Source organism: Marmota flaviventris, chromosome 16, assembly GCF_047511675.1.
Source record: "Marmota flaviventris isolate mMarFla1 chromosome 16, mMarFla1.hap1, whole genome shotgun sequence".
In the NCBI taxonomy this organism is placed as follows: Eukaryota; Metazoa; Chordata; class Mammalia; order Rodentia; family Sciuridae; genus Marmota; species Marmota flaviventris.
The window spans coordinates 24,071,774-24,087,570 of NC_092513.1; the positions used below are offsets into that span (position 1 = coordinate 24,071,774).

General features: G+C 44.0%; 1 protein-coding gene across 1 annotated transcript in view; it reads left to right on the forward strand.

Annotated features, from left to right (window-relative positions):
* Positions 1–589: 589 nt before the first annotated feature.
* Myo5b (myosin VB) overlaps positions 590–15,797 on the forward strand; it is a 307,445-nt gene continuing 292,237 nt past the window's right edge. Inside the window, exon 1 of the mRNA XM_071602835.1 lies at positions 590–598. Coding sequence (XP_071458936.1) covers positions 590–598 — 9 coding nt within the window. The remainder of the gene's footprint in view (positions 599–15,797) is intronic.

The window sequence follows — 15,797 nt, forward strand, 5'->3', positions numbered from 1 at the left end:
ATAGGTAATAGTATGTTTTTGTACTGGGGATTGGGCCCTGGGGTGCTGTACCACTGAACTATATACCCAGCCCTATTTTATTGTGAGACAGGGTCTCTGAGTTGCCCAGGCTGGCCTTGAACTTGTGATCCTATTGCCTTTCTGGGTAGCTGGGATTATAGTCACATACCACTGCACATAGCCGGCATTACTTTTTACTTTGAAGCAATATTTAGGATTATAGAAATGTCATAAAATAGCACAAACTCTTGAGTATATTTTCCCAGATTTCCCTAATGTTGATACTTCATGTAACCAGCATGCAATTATTGAAACTGGGAAATGTTTGTATAATACTTCTAGTCACTTCTAGTCTACAGATGTCACTCTAATGTTGCTGGGTTTTTCACAAAAGGTCCTCTTCCCCCACCCCCGCCCCCCCCTCCCCCCGGGATAGGGTCCCATTTGGGATCCCACATGGCCTTTAATTCATAACTCCCTAGACTCCGTTGGCAGCAGTTGCTCAGTTTCTCTTTGACCTTGGCACTCTATGGGTATCTGTCACTTATTTTGTAGAGTGACTCTTTACCTGGCCTTATCTTATGCGTACATGGAGGTTGTGAGTTCTTGGCAAGAACATATCAGAAATACTGTGCCTTTCACAGTGCATAGCGATGTATCCCATTACCGACGGGGTCACTCTGATCCCTTGGCTGAGATGTCCATTCTTTTATTGAAGAATGGAACTTGTAAACCAAGATCTGGGTGCAAGGTGTGCTTGTTCTTGCTTCTTCTATTTAAGAATTACTGAGACTAGAACTTAAGTGTTAGATTGAAGGACCAGGGAAGGAGACGAGTCAGTTTGACCTTGATTTCTGGCTTGACTATGGACAGAAAGAAGATGTCGGGCTGGGGACAAGGATAATATTTTTCTTTTCAACATCTTGGATTTGGGGTGACGACGGTTTGTATTAAGTAGAAATAATGGTTGATATTGGAGCTTGGAGAAATGTTGGATTTAGAAACCTAGATCTTATGTGATCCTTGGATCGTATGAGATACCTGGGATTCACCTTTGAGGAAAGGCTCTAGAACAACTGCCATGTCAGTAAGGGTGACAGGGTGTTTGTGGTGTGGGCAGTCCTGGCCTTTGTGGCTTTGATACTGATGTGGACCGCCCTGGATGTTGTGTCCACAGGCTCTTGGCTCTGGCCCCTTGGAGCAGATAGTTGGCACCCCAGTTTTCCAGATAAATCAAGGTTACCTGCATCATGGGATAGTTTTGGAGGATTACGTGAGGTACCTCTGATACATGTACCGTGTCTGGCTTCCTCCTTCAGTGCCAGTGCTGGGTGGTGGTGGTAGAAAAGATTCCTAACCCCGTTCACTCGGGGAAGGAATAAGAACAGTTTGAAGTTTTAAATTTCAGCTGTGCTTTCTGGTCCCTTACAGCTTTAAGGGAAAATTAAAAAGCATTTTTCACAATGTTCCTCTTTTCCTTCTGAATATGAATGGTTATTGAAGCAATTCATATAATGCAGGAAAGACAAAGGCTTTGTATCATGGGCAGAAATGGCTATCTGTGTATTCTTTGGACCTGTTATGTCAAGTACGGTAACTACACATGGCTGTCAAGCACTTTGAGATGAGGCAGGTCCAAATGAGGATGATTCTTAAGTCATGCACACCAGCTTTCCAAGACTAACAAAAACAAATGTAAAAGTCTGTTTATCGTTTATATAACTTCTACTGGGCCAAAATATTTTACTCCGTTCACCTAATTTTTAAGGTGGGCATTAGGATATACCACCTTTCCTATGTTGTTCACATTTGTGCTTGTATTTTATTTGGGCAAAGCTGTTCTAGACTTGTCCAGTGTGTGCTTAAAATGCATGGCATGGTCCCATTTATATTTTTTTTTACTCTAAATCTTATGGCTTTTTTTCTGTAGCATATGAAGGCAATTTACCATCTTTAATAGCATGATATGGCCTGTAAAGATGTATCATAATGTTTTTAACCATTCTAATTTTTACGAACATCTAGGTTTTTTCCCTGAATGTTGCTGTACATTCTTATCTCATTGTTACTACTTCAGGATTAATTTCTAAAGGTGGAATTGCTGGCATGATATGCCTTGTAGCCTCCAAAAAAGAACCTGTCAGTCTGTTTTTTCACCTTCCAAGCCTGGCCATTGTTATTTTTATGTGGTGCCAAGGATCAAACCCAGTGCCTTAAACCTTATTTGTACCAACTTTCAGGTTTTTGTTGACTATACCTGGAATGTTGAGCACCTTTTCATAGGTAAACTGCATGAATACCATAAATATCGGTAGTAGCTGACATTATTTGTAGCTGTTTTTACTCTTAATAATAATTTTTGACAGGAAAGATAGTGAAAGAATATGCAGGACTTAAAAAAAATTTTCAAATGAGGAAGCTTGGCATGTATTTTCTCCTTTATTCTGAGCTTGCATACCTTTGAGCTCTGCAGTTGGAAAAACTGCTGTTACAAGAGCTGCTCTAAAGAGCTTTTGTGCCAGATAATTTCTTCTCACTGTTAACACATTCAACCTTCTAGCTCAGGCGCTTGTCATCCCCATGTACAAGTGAGGGACCTTAGACATACACTGTAAGAGCTACCTGGCTTCTCTCCATGAGGCATCTGTCACTTGATGGTATGTCTAGAACACTATTTGTGCATGAAAGAAGCCCAAACCTGGAGGGTCCTTTATGCTTAGCACTGTTCCTCTCCCCACCAATTAGCAGAGAAAATTCCATCAAGATTGGAGGAAGAGAGGATGTGCTGAAGGGCAGATGGTGCAAATTGTCTGGACAGGTGTTTGGGAAATGGGCACACACTCCTCGCTTGAGTTGCCAGCTTTGGCTAGCTGATGGGGCCTTTTCTTGGCATATGAGAAGAGCCTTAGAAGTTCCTTTATAGTCTCGGGAGCTTGTCAGAGTAGTTCAGAGGCCTGGGGTTCAGGTTCAGTGGTAGAGCACTTGTCTTGCATGTGTGAGGCACTAAGTTTGATCCTTGGCACCACATAAAAATGTATTATCTACAACTAAAAATTTTTTAACAGTTCAGAAATGTCCTCCAATTGTGCATTGAGGTTGGACACAAGGAAAGTCATCATGTTATCTGGATCCAAGTATGGATGAGCCTTGCTGTTATCTTGCTAATTTACCTGTGAAAATGATCAAACTTTTCCACCCGAGTTCCAGAGTAATGACTCATAATACTTACAATTTATGAGCCAGTGAATAAACTTTGTCTCCATCACCCTGTGTGTTGTGGATGGACTCCTGGATTCAAGTGATCTTCCTGTCTCAGCCTCTAGTAGCTGGATGTGGAGATGCACACCTCTGTGCCTGGCTCCCTGACCTCCCTTGAATGATTCTAGTAATGGCCTAGGCCATGCAGCTGTCCTCACCTTTGTTTAGGGAGGAACAAAGAGGCCCATTCTGAAAAGCTAATTTTTCTGGAGAGTTTTGCCAGTGTTACCTCAAATGCGCTGTGACAGGAACCTCTGAGGGGAATAGGAGCATCCTTCTATGTGAAATTAAAAGACTGATAATGTGTTCATCACTAAGAAGTTGGGGCTTCCCAGTTTGGAGAAACTCTCCATGAGAGGAAGGAAGGATGCCAGGCAATAAAATTCCATTTGTATTGTGAGCTGGATGCTGGTGTCGGGGGAATGGAGGGGGCAGATGCTAGGGCCAGTAGACTGTACTGTATAACTATCTTTGTGCGCTGGCCATTCACTCCAGGCTGATTCAGCTGCTTTTCCCAAGTGTCTACCCAGACCCCAGCACAGCCCCACCAGCCATGGTACGTTTGTAGAGCATGTTATTTCCTGTGATACCCCACTTAGGTATCATTATTGAAGGTGCTTTGGAAGAGAATACATACAGAATACTACTTGTGAAGCAAAATGAACAGTACCAAAGGCTATGCACATGGTAAAAAATCAGAAAACAGGGAATGGGGGAAAAAGGAAATCACAGAATAATTAGGTGGGAGTGGCGGGGGAGCAGGAATCGGGACAGTACTACTAATAGTCTATTAATTTGGACGGTGAGTTCACTAATAGTCATTTTATCCTATGTCAGTTACTTAAAGTTTCTGCTAAAACTAGGATGCTGTACAAAACCAAGTAGAAAGCTTTGAAGCTAGGCATGGTGGCATGCCCTTTAATTCCAGCTATTTGGGAGGTAGGAATGTTAACAAGTTAGAGGCCAGCCTTGGAGACCTTGTGAGACCCTGCCTCAATAACACAAAAAGGGCTGGGGGTGTAGCTCATTGGTAGTCAGCATGTGTTCAATCCCCAATAGCACCAGAACAACAAAAATCCTTTGATCACAGGTAATCATGGATTTTCAATTTTTTTATCTATGTAATTGAGTTTAATGCATATTTGCCAAATTGACTTCATTCAAGATGGTTGAATCTTATGCTTGCATTCCTCACAGTTCCCTAAATGGGTGTTCTATGGGCACTCAACATGTCATAGCTTTAAATTTTGCCTGCACCCCCACCTCCATTTCCAGGCCATGACCCTTCTATACCAGAGAGACTCCTGTGGTGTAACATCTTCCATGATTTTGGCAAGGCTCTTGGCTTAGATACCCAGTGGAAAGCCCATCTGTTTTCTCTGGGACTTGCCAAGTCTATGGAATAAGTGGCCCTGTCAAGAAGTAATTGTTACGCTCCTCAAAAGTTTAGCACAGTGTGTGAATGTGGAACGACAGGCTGTTGGTGGATGCAGGAGCTGACAAAGCAGGCTTAGTTGTGAACATCCTCACGTTACCTGTAATTTTGGTCTTACATGTATTTCTGCCCTTAGGTTCCTACTAAGGTTAACGATCTCATTTATACTCATGGTTATTTGCATGATGGGGGTGGGGGTGGTGTGTAATATCCTTCCCTCATGTGAGATTGAGCAAAGCAGGCAGCTTTCAGAAGTGACCACAGTGAATCCAGGGATGAAACTAGATCAAGTCGGTCTATTTTGTCTCCCATAGGAGAGGTGCTGAATGATCATCCTTATCTGGAGATTCAGATTGTCTTTTATGTTCATCGCTTGGGTAACACAGAACACCTTCCACCTGCTAGCTCGTGAGCTTGGAGGGAAAGACCATCTCTTCAAAGGTTTTCTGACCTTGAGTTCCTCCTATCTGATCATTCATTTGTTGTAGGAGTAAGCATTGAGATGGTAGTATATTGAAAGGAGACAAACTATTACTTCATCTCATAAGATGTAATCACATTCTCAACTTGAACTCCCTAATGAGGGTCACCCTTGTAAAAGTAAGGGAAACAAATGTATCCTCAGCCAGAAACTAATGTTTTTTTTGCTGTTAAGCTGCTTGCTCTTGTCAGTTTACTGACTGTAGAATAATTCTTCTTGATAAGAATGATGGTGCTTTTAAAATGTGATTTTTTTTTTTTTTTTTTTTTTTTTTTTTTTTTTTAATGACCACTGTGCCAGATCCTATGCCTTCAAATGCATTCTACTTCAGCATGGCTGCTTTGGGCAGAGTATGAGGATGGTGTAGCTCATTAATACTGCTCTTGAAGCATCCAAGGTCACTTAACCACTACAAACCACATCCTCAGCTACTTTTATTTCTTTTTTTTTTTTCCCCTGGGAGACTGGGTCTCTCCAAGTTGTTTAGGCCCTCAGAGTGGCTGGGGTTGGCCTTGAAATTGTGATCCTGCCACAGCCTCCTGACCACTGGGATTGCAGGTGTACCCCACTATGCCTAGTCCTAGTGGCAGACTGTTTTAGAAATAGTTAAAAGCTACTAGAAAACTAAACTCGTTGGATATGGTAGGATTTACTGACCTGACTGCTGTTACAGGCAGTATGTGATTTCCAGGTATGGACGACAGTTCTGTGGACTCGTACTGTTATCCTCCGGAGTGGAGCTTAGAATGTTCTCAGTGATCAGTAAATGCAGAGCTTCTGATGCTGTTAGGAAACTTCTCATTTGGAGGTGGCACACTTTAGTTTTTTCTTATTTTTTAAACCAAAGACTCATAGAATCTTATTGACAGTCCACTTAAATCGTGTAAACTAACAAATGAACATAATTACCTCAGGATTATGACATATATTCTAGCATTAATATTGACTTAAAATTGGATGGAAAGCCATTCCACCTAACTTTCTAAAGTGCTTTTGAAAGTACTCACTCTCTGCTGTGTCGGGCAGGATGTTAGGTAGTGGATATATGTGAAGGTAAAGAGTACAGAGAAGCATTATGCATGACAGAATGGGAATGGAAGCCACCCAAGTGTCCAGGAGGAACAGATAAACAAAATGTGATAGCTACATACAGACTATTCAGCCTTGAGATGAGATACATGCTATGACGTGAATCTTGAGAGCAATTTGCTAAGTAAAATAATCATTTTAAGAAAATATTGTTTAAAAAAAAATATTGTGATTCCACACCATGAGGTATCTAGAACAGTCATTCAGGGAGAGGAGAGTGAGGGTTGCAGGGAAGGGGGTGAGGAGTTTAGTAGGTTCAGAATCTGTTGCACAAGACAAAAGCAAAGTTTTAGATGTGGATATTGGCCATGGTTGCACAGTGGTGTGCGTGCCACAGAACTGTACACTCAAACTGTTATGCTGAATTTGGTTTTATGGGTTTTACCACAATTGGCCCTGGACTTTAGGGTGGGGTGGTGGAAAGGATGGTTTTAAAAAAAAAAAATGGTGGCAGCTAGGAACACAGTCCTTAGGTGCGTGAGACCAGGTTTTGAGGACTGGTTTCCCAGCCCAGCTGTGTAGCCTTGGGCTTAACCTCAAGGTTTCAAGTGGCTGTAAAATGGGAGTGAGACTAACACAAGCATCAGACTTGCTGATGAGATAATGGGTAAACTCCTAGCTGATAACATCTCCAGGAGAAGGTCTTGTCCCTGGGGGAAAGCCACAGGGCAGTGTGGGAGCTCTGGGTGCCGATTTACTGTAAGCTGGTGGCCAGCCTTGGACTGGCTTCTCTGACCAAGCAAAGCTCCAGTATCCATGGAGACACTGGGATCACAATTTGCTTTTCCTCATTCAGGCGGGGAGAAAGAACAAAAGGGGTTGGAAAGTCCTGGCTTTGAGGCCCATTTGTCATCTCAGATCTTCAGCCCTGGAGCTCCACACCTAGCTATTCGCAGCACAGTTATGGGCCCCTATACTGAAAGAGCAGGCTGCATCCATACTACTAGTGGATGCCTAGATCTGGCTGTCCCTCCTGGCACTTGATGTACTCAGCTATTTTGGGTACCAGGGCATTTCAAGACACAGCCTGTGTTCTAAGGATGCTTTAGGCATTGAGAGGTGTGGCGTTCTTGGGACCCAGGCTTAACCTGAACAATGTGGCCCACAGGCCATCCCAGTATTAGAGGACTAGAGAGATGCTCCACTCCTCTGTGGCTCTGAGGACCAGATTATCTTGTTGGTGGGGGTACATTTTTATGTATCCCGAGTGCCATCAAGGAGCTTAGTTTCCCTTGTCTTTGGCTCTTCTCCTTCTCGGCTCTGCCATAGATGGAGTCTTTTCTGAATCTCTGGTTCCATTTTAGATTGGCTCCATGATCGCAGTCCCTGTCACAAATGACCAAACTCTAAAGCTTTTACAGATGGCAGCAGCTTGACTGTCGCTGGGCAGGGTCCTACCCTTGGTCCAGGTAGTTTTGGCCCCTTCTAAGGAACCTCTCGAGATGGTCCAGTCACTGGGAACCATGTGCAGGCATCAGAGCTGTGGTTTCCTGTCCTTGGATAAGGATTACCCAGAGTTAATGAAACTATGGTCACTATATTTTACCCCATAGAACATGATTGGGAGATTGCCCTGGGCCTGGTTGCACTTCTTGCAAGGCCATGGTTATTCATGGAACTTGCATCCTTTTAGTTTCTGATCTAGTTTCTGACTATCTGCTCTGGATTCTGGTGCTAACTTCTATGTTTAAAAGAGCTTGCTATAGCCCCCTAAAAACAATGCTGGGAAATGGGTCCTAACATTTGTACAAGGAATCTAATCTTTCTTGGACCCTCCCCTCAAAAAACCCCCCAAATCCCCCCTTCTAAGAGGGTTCTAGGTCTCCTTTCTTGGTTACATCTTCTACTTCCTAATTCCCTTGACACACATTCCTTAACTTTCTGTAATCCAGCCTTAATAAAGGCTCTAGGGATCACCCACTTTGTTCATGTCCCTGAGATCTGACTGGCAGTGTGTAACCAAAACCCACTCTGCAGGCTGCTGGGCTGCACGACGCTGAGGCATGTGTGGGAGCTCTTAGCGGGACAGGTGCTGAGGGCACTGATCTGCATTGTGCTCGGGTTGCAATGTGAACCGTCTCAGAAATCAGAAACTACCTAAATGCTGGCCAAAGAATAATGTGTCTGGGGCTGTAAATAACACCTGAAGCCCTGGAACAGTAGCTCACATACAGTGATATAACTAGGATCCAACCAAGTTATTGAGACTGTTTTCTACCTTTACCTCAACAATAAGTAAACTCTTGTTTGGCATGAGAATTTAAAATCTCACCTTGGGCTTTTTGCTCCTTGCCAGTGGTAGTATTTCCCTACTGAGCTGTTTGTCTCATCTCTGGAATTCTCTATTAACAGGAAGGTGGACACACGAAGAAATCGGCTTTTCTCATAATTCACCATGGGAAATGGCAGCCAGTAGCCAAATTAGCTCATGGCACAGAGCCAGGGAAGTCTGATAGTTTCCAGTAGTGGTGCTTTTTGACGGGGCCTTATACAGGTGGAGAGTGGCGTTGAATTCTACTCGGTTCCTCTTTGTGCCGTGAACTTGGTGATGCCCATGGTGAGTATCTGGAGAGATGTGCTTGCAGCTTATTGTGAATCTAGAACCTCCCCTCCCCATGACTGTCTTCCACACTTGGCCTTGGGGGTCGGCCAGTGTATGACAAATGCAAGCATTTGAGAATCTTCTTGGTATCAAGCATAGCACTGGGTGTAACAAGGGAATAGGATGTGGCCCTTGTTACTGACAGTGATAGTGTAATAAGTGCTGTCCAGGGGTAGTATGGAGGAGTTGCCTTATCGGCGTCCTTAACTTTTGGAAGTGACAAGGGTGAGATGTGGCGTATCTCTGGCAAGAGTTGCTGAGGTTACTTGGCTATCAGGGTGGTTTGCCTCTTGATGTTCTCCTTTGTGCCACAGTGTACCTGTCTTGCCCATCAGTCTCTCAGCAGGCTCTTCTCTTGCCTCTGGACACCAGGAGTACTGGGCTCCTCTTGATCCTCTTGAACAATAGTTTAGCGGGAGGTACTGATGAACAACTCCAGGGGTCTCTTGGACATTAGAACCATTTAAAACAACAACAACAACAACAAAAAAAAAAAACACTGGAGTGGGAGTCCAACTATGTTGGCCTGGGAAACTCTGTAGCTCCACAGGCTCAAGGTCATCTGTAGGAGAGCTGGGCTTTGGGGATACAGCCTGACTGGATGCAGCAGGAGAGAACTGAAGAGTCATGTAGCTCCTCAAGACAGCACTAGGTGTTGATGCCCAAGAGTGATTCCCATAAATGATCAGGCTTTTTGGGGGCAAAAGCAAAGATGGACATATCTAAAAACCAAAATGTAAAAAGTGAACTGTAGCATGATCTTGTTGACTGCATCCTTTTTTAAATTTTCTTGAGCATAAAAATGATTACATCCAGAGTCCAGGAGCATCTGTTTGCATGGATCTCTTCAGAGCTGCCCTGATGCTGAGTTGTGACTTGAGCCTTACCAGTAAGTCCTTGACTAGCTTAATTTTGAACAAAGCTGACTTAGCACCAACGTTTTAATTAAATAAGGTGGCCTTGTTTCCATAAAATTAGACAATTCTGATTTATATAGTTTGACTTCTGCTCAAGACAGTGTGGAAATAGTAGGTGTCGTGAAGCTCTTTCAAAGCTCGTTCGCTATCTGCTTTATAACCCAGCACTTGTCATCCTTGATGCCTGTATTAGTTGGGGTTCTTTAGGGGGACAGTACCAAAGCTGAAGTGTTAACTATAGTCCCAGTGCTAACATGATTTAGATGACTTTTAAAAAAAAGCCCATAAACCTTGAAACAGAAACTTGTGCCAATGATTCCCCGCCCTTACCCAGGATGATAAATGATGCTCAAGAGTGTCTTATGGGGGAAAAAGTAGTTGCTTAAATTGTTTTTCTTTAGAAAAGAATCATGCTATTGATCTTATGTGCTACAATGAGATTGCTATTAACCTTTTTCTGACCTCTTTCTTTAAGACAAAGACTTAATACAAGAAAGTGGAACTATACAAGAGAAGTTACACAAAGTTTCTTGGGTGAACTTGGGCCAGTGGTATCTCTTTAGCTGTGGAGTATTGGTCTGAATCTGAGACCAGGTGTGGAAGGATGAGCTTGAAATCGGCAAGAAAACTGTCCTAATGAATAACAGTGGCACTACTGCTCGGGCAGATCTGGCTTGCAGATGCATTTATATTGTAAAAACACAGCTCTGTGTGAGGTGAATATGAACAGACATCCAAGACAAACCAAAACTTTCCTTGTGTGAATGATCAATCTACTTAATGAGGATGTGCCCTAGGGATGAGAGTGCTGTGGAAGGAGGGGATTGTTTCCTTAAGCAGTTCAGAGCCTCTTGAAGTGGGGGCATTCCACGATGATGCTCACTGTAGGAGATTTTCAAGGGTGATTGTGGTGTGGAATGGCTTTTGCTTTATAATACTCAGAATTGAGCCTCACCCTTCCCAGTGAGATGGGATTCCACTTATTGTATTTGATCTCAATGACTTATTTTAAGGGAACTTGATCTATTGAGATCATCCAGAGGTAGATACAAGGACACCATACCAGATGAACTGCTGGGAGACCCCATACTCGCCTTCAGGGAAAACAAAATGGCATTTAGAAACCAGTCTCAAAATGCTGTAATGTGAAATGTCTCTTCAAGTCCTCAAAGAGCAGGATGATCAGCAATGGGTATGTGCTCTTGAGAGACTTACCTTGGTATAGGAACACATGTTTATTTGGACCCCGGTCCAGGTGTGGACTGTGCTGTCTTATGGGAAATGAAGAGATATCGGCAGGTTTCTGAGCTGACTACAGTCTTCAGCAAGGATGCCATGGGAAGTGCCTTTGAATAGGAACTTGACCCCTATGACCTTGAAAGGTGACTAGAAATGAATGCTTATTGGGAAGGAATATAAAATTAAAGTACTTTGAGCAAATGGTAAAAGGAGTAAACACTTCTATTTACCCATCAAAGATCTAAAGAAAATTGTTCCTTAGAAACAGGTTTCCAACTCGTGTGACTTTAAGATTTAAGAATGGGAATTACAAAGGTTTCACTAAGTAAAAACATCCCATGTCTAGTGCTGGGGTGTAGAAAGGCACCAGGAAAGGACCAACTGCTACAGCTTTGGGGATGAAGCCACGTGTGGGTTGCAAGTTGAGATAGGAAAAGGATGGAGTGAAGGAAGGGGGGATTAGAGAGGAAGGGAGTGGAGGAGGGAAGTGTGGGTGCTGCACCTGGTGGGCTTGACACTCCCTGGACCCTGATACAGCTTAGCCCTGTAGGAACTACTGAAGGGAAGTAACTCGGGTTCCTCATAAAGACCAGCCAGGGACTGCTTTGCCTTTTTTGGATGTCCATTACTCATCATGCCCTGCAAGTGACTGCCTGCCTTTTGACTTTCAGTCACTACTCTGCTTGTGACTTAGAAGGACATGCCCTCTGCCAGGGCTCTAGGAACAGGTCCTGATGCCTGGGATCAGACACTTTCTAAAGTTGTGTCTGCATCAGGCAAATTGGCAGCATGGGAGGTGAGGGCTTTGTATAATAAAATCAAAGAAATAAGTTTTCTCTTTGAGTACATGTGTCAATGTCTAAGTGTATCTGCTGTCCCACCCAAATCCCCTAACCCTGGCTGTGTGCCAAAGGGTAGGTAACCTTGAAAGAAAGGGTGGCTTCTGCATTCCCCCTTCAGGAAACGCCAGCAATTTGTTTTTTAATAACATCTTCCCGTACATATGCATTTTGTGCTTTCCAAGTTGCTTTCCTACTTGTCATTTTCTCTACAAGAGTCCCTGGAGGTGTGGATGATAAAGGAGCTGAGGCCCTGCTCTAGTAGGTGGTGTGCCCAAACCCACCTTGCCAAGTGGGCAGGGATGTTGGCTTCAGAACCTGAAGTTGGGATTCTAGCACATGACGTTCTGAGGGTGGTGGAGGACCCTGTTAGGAACCACGTGTTGATGGGGCTCCTGCATACTGCTGAGTGTTTCCTGGAGGCTCAGTAGCTCGTTTGTGCCCCAAAGAGTTGTCTTCTATCACTGCTTGCTTTACTATGGTTTTAGCATACTGACCTCATAATCTCTGTGTGCACATGATGTGTATGTGTTACATGTAAGTTTTCTATCTTGTGTTTATCTGAAGAATCCTGACATAGATTTTGGTACTGAGATTGAGCTCATTGAGAAGTCCCCCATGTCTCTGGGCAGGAGAGATGAAAGCTGCAGCTTGTGAGTCTGTTCTCCTTTTTGTTCCACTTGGGCCCTCGGTGAGGGTGAGGTGATTGCTAGACTCATCTCCTCTGGAAACGGCCTCAGACACCCAGAAATAATTGACCAGCTCTCTGGTCCTGGGTCCAGTTAGGTTGACACCATAACATTAGATGTCACACTGACCCTTATGGAACATGAATACTTCAATCTGAGAGTAGTTTCAAAGTTGCCACCTCAAGGTAAGTTGCTTCGGAGTGATTATACAGACTTGGTAACTATTCCTATGTCTCTTCCCAATTCTCGCCATTTCCATGAGTATGAGGATCCAGTTCCTTAAGCCCCGCACCTGGGCAGTACCCTTATTTCTTCCATCACCATTTATCAGCAAGTCCTATTGACTTTTCTTATGTAAATCTTTTTCTATGACAACAGAATGCATATGCAATTCTCATTACATATGTAGAGTACAATTTTTCATCTCTGGTTGTAGACATAGTGTAAATGTAACTTGAATCTTCACTTTCTTCAATATTTTTTATTGGTGCATTATAATTATGCACACCAGTGGGATTCTTTGTTACATAGTCACACATGATTTAACCAAGCCCCCACTCCAACACACTCGCTCATGGTCTCTTCCTTGACTAAGTGGAGACTGTCTAATGGGCGCTGCTTTTTCCCCCGTCTCCTTCCAGTCTGTTCTCCATATAGTAGCCAGATCTGTTGTATGAAGTGGCATTTGGATCCTGCCACTCTACTTGGAAACCATCTGGCTGCTTTCCTTTGCTTTAGAATAATATCCAAATTCCTGACGGGGCCTCTAAGACCCTCTGTAATCTGGTGCCTGCCCACCCTGGCTGGTGCCACCATCCCTGCACTCTGCTTCCATCCGTGACAGCCACCTCCTGGGTTGCTGACTGCTGCAGGCCTCTTGTCTTTGCCCCGTCCTTCTGCATAGATCTCTCAGGTCTTTGCACTGGTGACTTCTTGTCATTTAGCTTTCTGCTAAGGCTCCCTCTCGGGGCAGCCTTCACTGTCACCTCTCTGTTGATCACCCTCTTTTCTTCCTGCACTCGGTTGGCTTCTGTTTTCTTTCTCGCCTGAATTCTGAGATCAAGAGAAGTGTTGTTGCCAAGACTCCAGTGCCTAGAACACGCATAGCATGTAGGAGATGCTTGATCAATATTTTCAAAATAAAATCCCTACAGACTGACCTTTAGATAGGATGGAAGAGTTCTGTACAGTTTTACCAGGTATTTTGGTACTAGTGAAGGATCTACTGAGTATCAGAGTGTTGGCTGGCCAAATCCATGCGATAGATCCCCGTGATGGGGTATTGCTGTGTCCGGGGCATGTGAGCCATTCTAGTTCTCTAGGTCTGTTGGCGTATTTTCTCTTCTGAGCCACCTGTCGTTACTCGCTTCCTCTCTACTATTTTGGGGATGTCTTTGCTTTAACGAACACAGGTCTCCAGCAGTGGCTAGAGACTGCAGACTGAGCAGCCATTCTGGTCTGATCCTGAAGGACCCACATCTGAGCGAACAGCACAGGGAGGATGTTCCAACACTGAGTTTCCTAGTTTTGGATCTGGCTCTCATGAGGGAGCTCTTCTGGATTTCCTCCTGAAATCTTCCAAGTTAGACTTAAGGGTGAAGTATATGGAATAGTGCTTGAGGAACAGCCATCTGTGATGGTTGATTGCGCATCTAGGTTCACCTATACCCCTGTCTCAACTTCCTGATGACCTCAAACCCCTGTGTACCCACGTATCTTGGAATCAAAATGGCTAGTACCACAACCTGCCAGAGTGCTGGACTTTCTCACATGAAATAGAAATATCCCCATCTAAGCCAGTGGGAAGCCTGAGGGAGATACTGTCAATCATCCGTTGAACTCGCTCTTCACCGCTAGCGGAGTCAGCCCTGTTGGCATCTTCTGAACGTACCTTGAATTTTCTGTGCCCATGCTGTATCTCCCTGGAATATTCTGACCATCTTACGTTTATTCCTGACTTTAAAACCAAAGTCAAATTCTAGTGTTCTTGTCTTTCCTGACCACTTCAGCCCAGGGGAAGCTGCTCTCTGCACTGAGGCACTTACGGTAATAACGTCCATTCATTATGTGTCTCGGCATTGGCTCACATCCTCCTCCTACTCCTCTGCTCCCGTCTTTGGCCTGTGCAGCTGTTTTTATCTCTTGGGTGATTGCTTCACTCCCACAATCATCTTGGCTCCTCCATGAAGGCAGGGACTGTGCGAGGGCCCAGCACTGGCTCGTGTAGCAGGCACTTGGTACTTCTGCATTTGTGACTATGGCCAAGCACTGGAGCTTCCAGGACTTCTGTGACACTTCAGGGGCCTGGGGCATCCCAGTGGGGCATGCTGCTTGCAAGGAGAGCTTCAGGGAGGCAGGTGTCGGTTCGCTGTGGGGAACAGTGTTTTGCAACTTCCCTTCTGGAACAAGATGGAGGAGTGTTGAATTCTTGGACAGTAATTCTCGTAAGAATGAGTAAAACATGTGCATTTCTTTCCATTTTTTTTTTATCTGACTGCTTGTCTTAACCATTTATAGTACAATCTTCCTAAGACAGAAAGGAAATTAAAAATTGACAGTGTCGACGGTATACTGTGTAGTTTAGGAACAAGAACCCTGGATTGGGAGTGCTGGCTCGGAATTTTTGGTCCATTGAAGCTGTTTCCTTGCTGTGAGGCCTTGGGCAAATGACTTCATCTTTCTGAAGTTTTTCTAGTGTATTAAATGGAAATAGGTTTACTTCACAGTACTGAGAGTGAATGGAATGAAAATAATGGTAAGAGAACTTGAAATGAAGGCATCCTGGCCCAACAGGAAATATTATGTTGTTGTAAGTCAGTTGCTATCAGAAAAAAGAAACAATGATAGTTTAAATGAAGTTGAATTATAAGTGAAAGTTGTCTACAGAAGTTGCCAGTTGATCTGCAGGTAATCTTCCAGAAGGTACTTGAAGTTCAGTCGGCCACCACTGACTCCTGGAGGCAGGGCTGGAAGGTGAGCACTGAAAGCCACATGATGCAGCGTGACCTGAGGAGGTGCTGCCGTGCTGGCCGGTTCTGGAGGACTTGCTCTGATTCCCAGCCAGGTCTTCATGCCCCTTGCTGGGCAAAAATACCCTCATACTTCCTGTCCTGTGTCTGGAACACGTTGGGGCTTTTCTGTTAACTTTTTTTGTTAGTGTTATGTTGGCAATCATAGGAAAATAAAAATGGAGTAGTCTCAGATAGATTATGATTTCTTCCTCTAAGCAACAACAACAAAAAACTCTA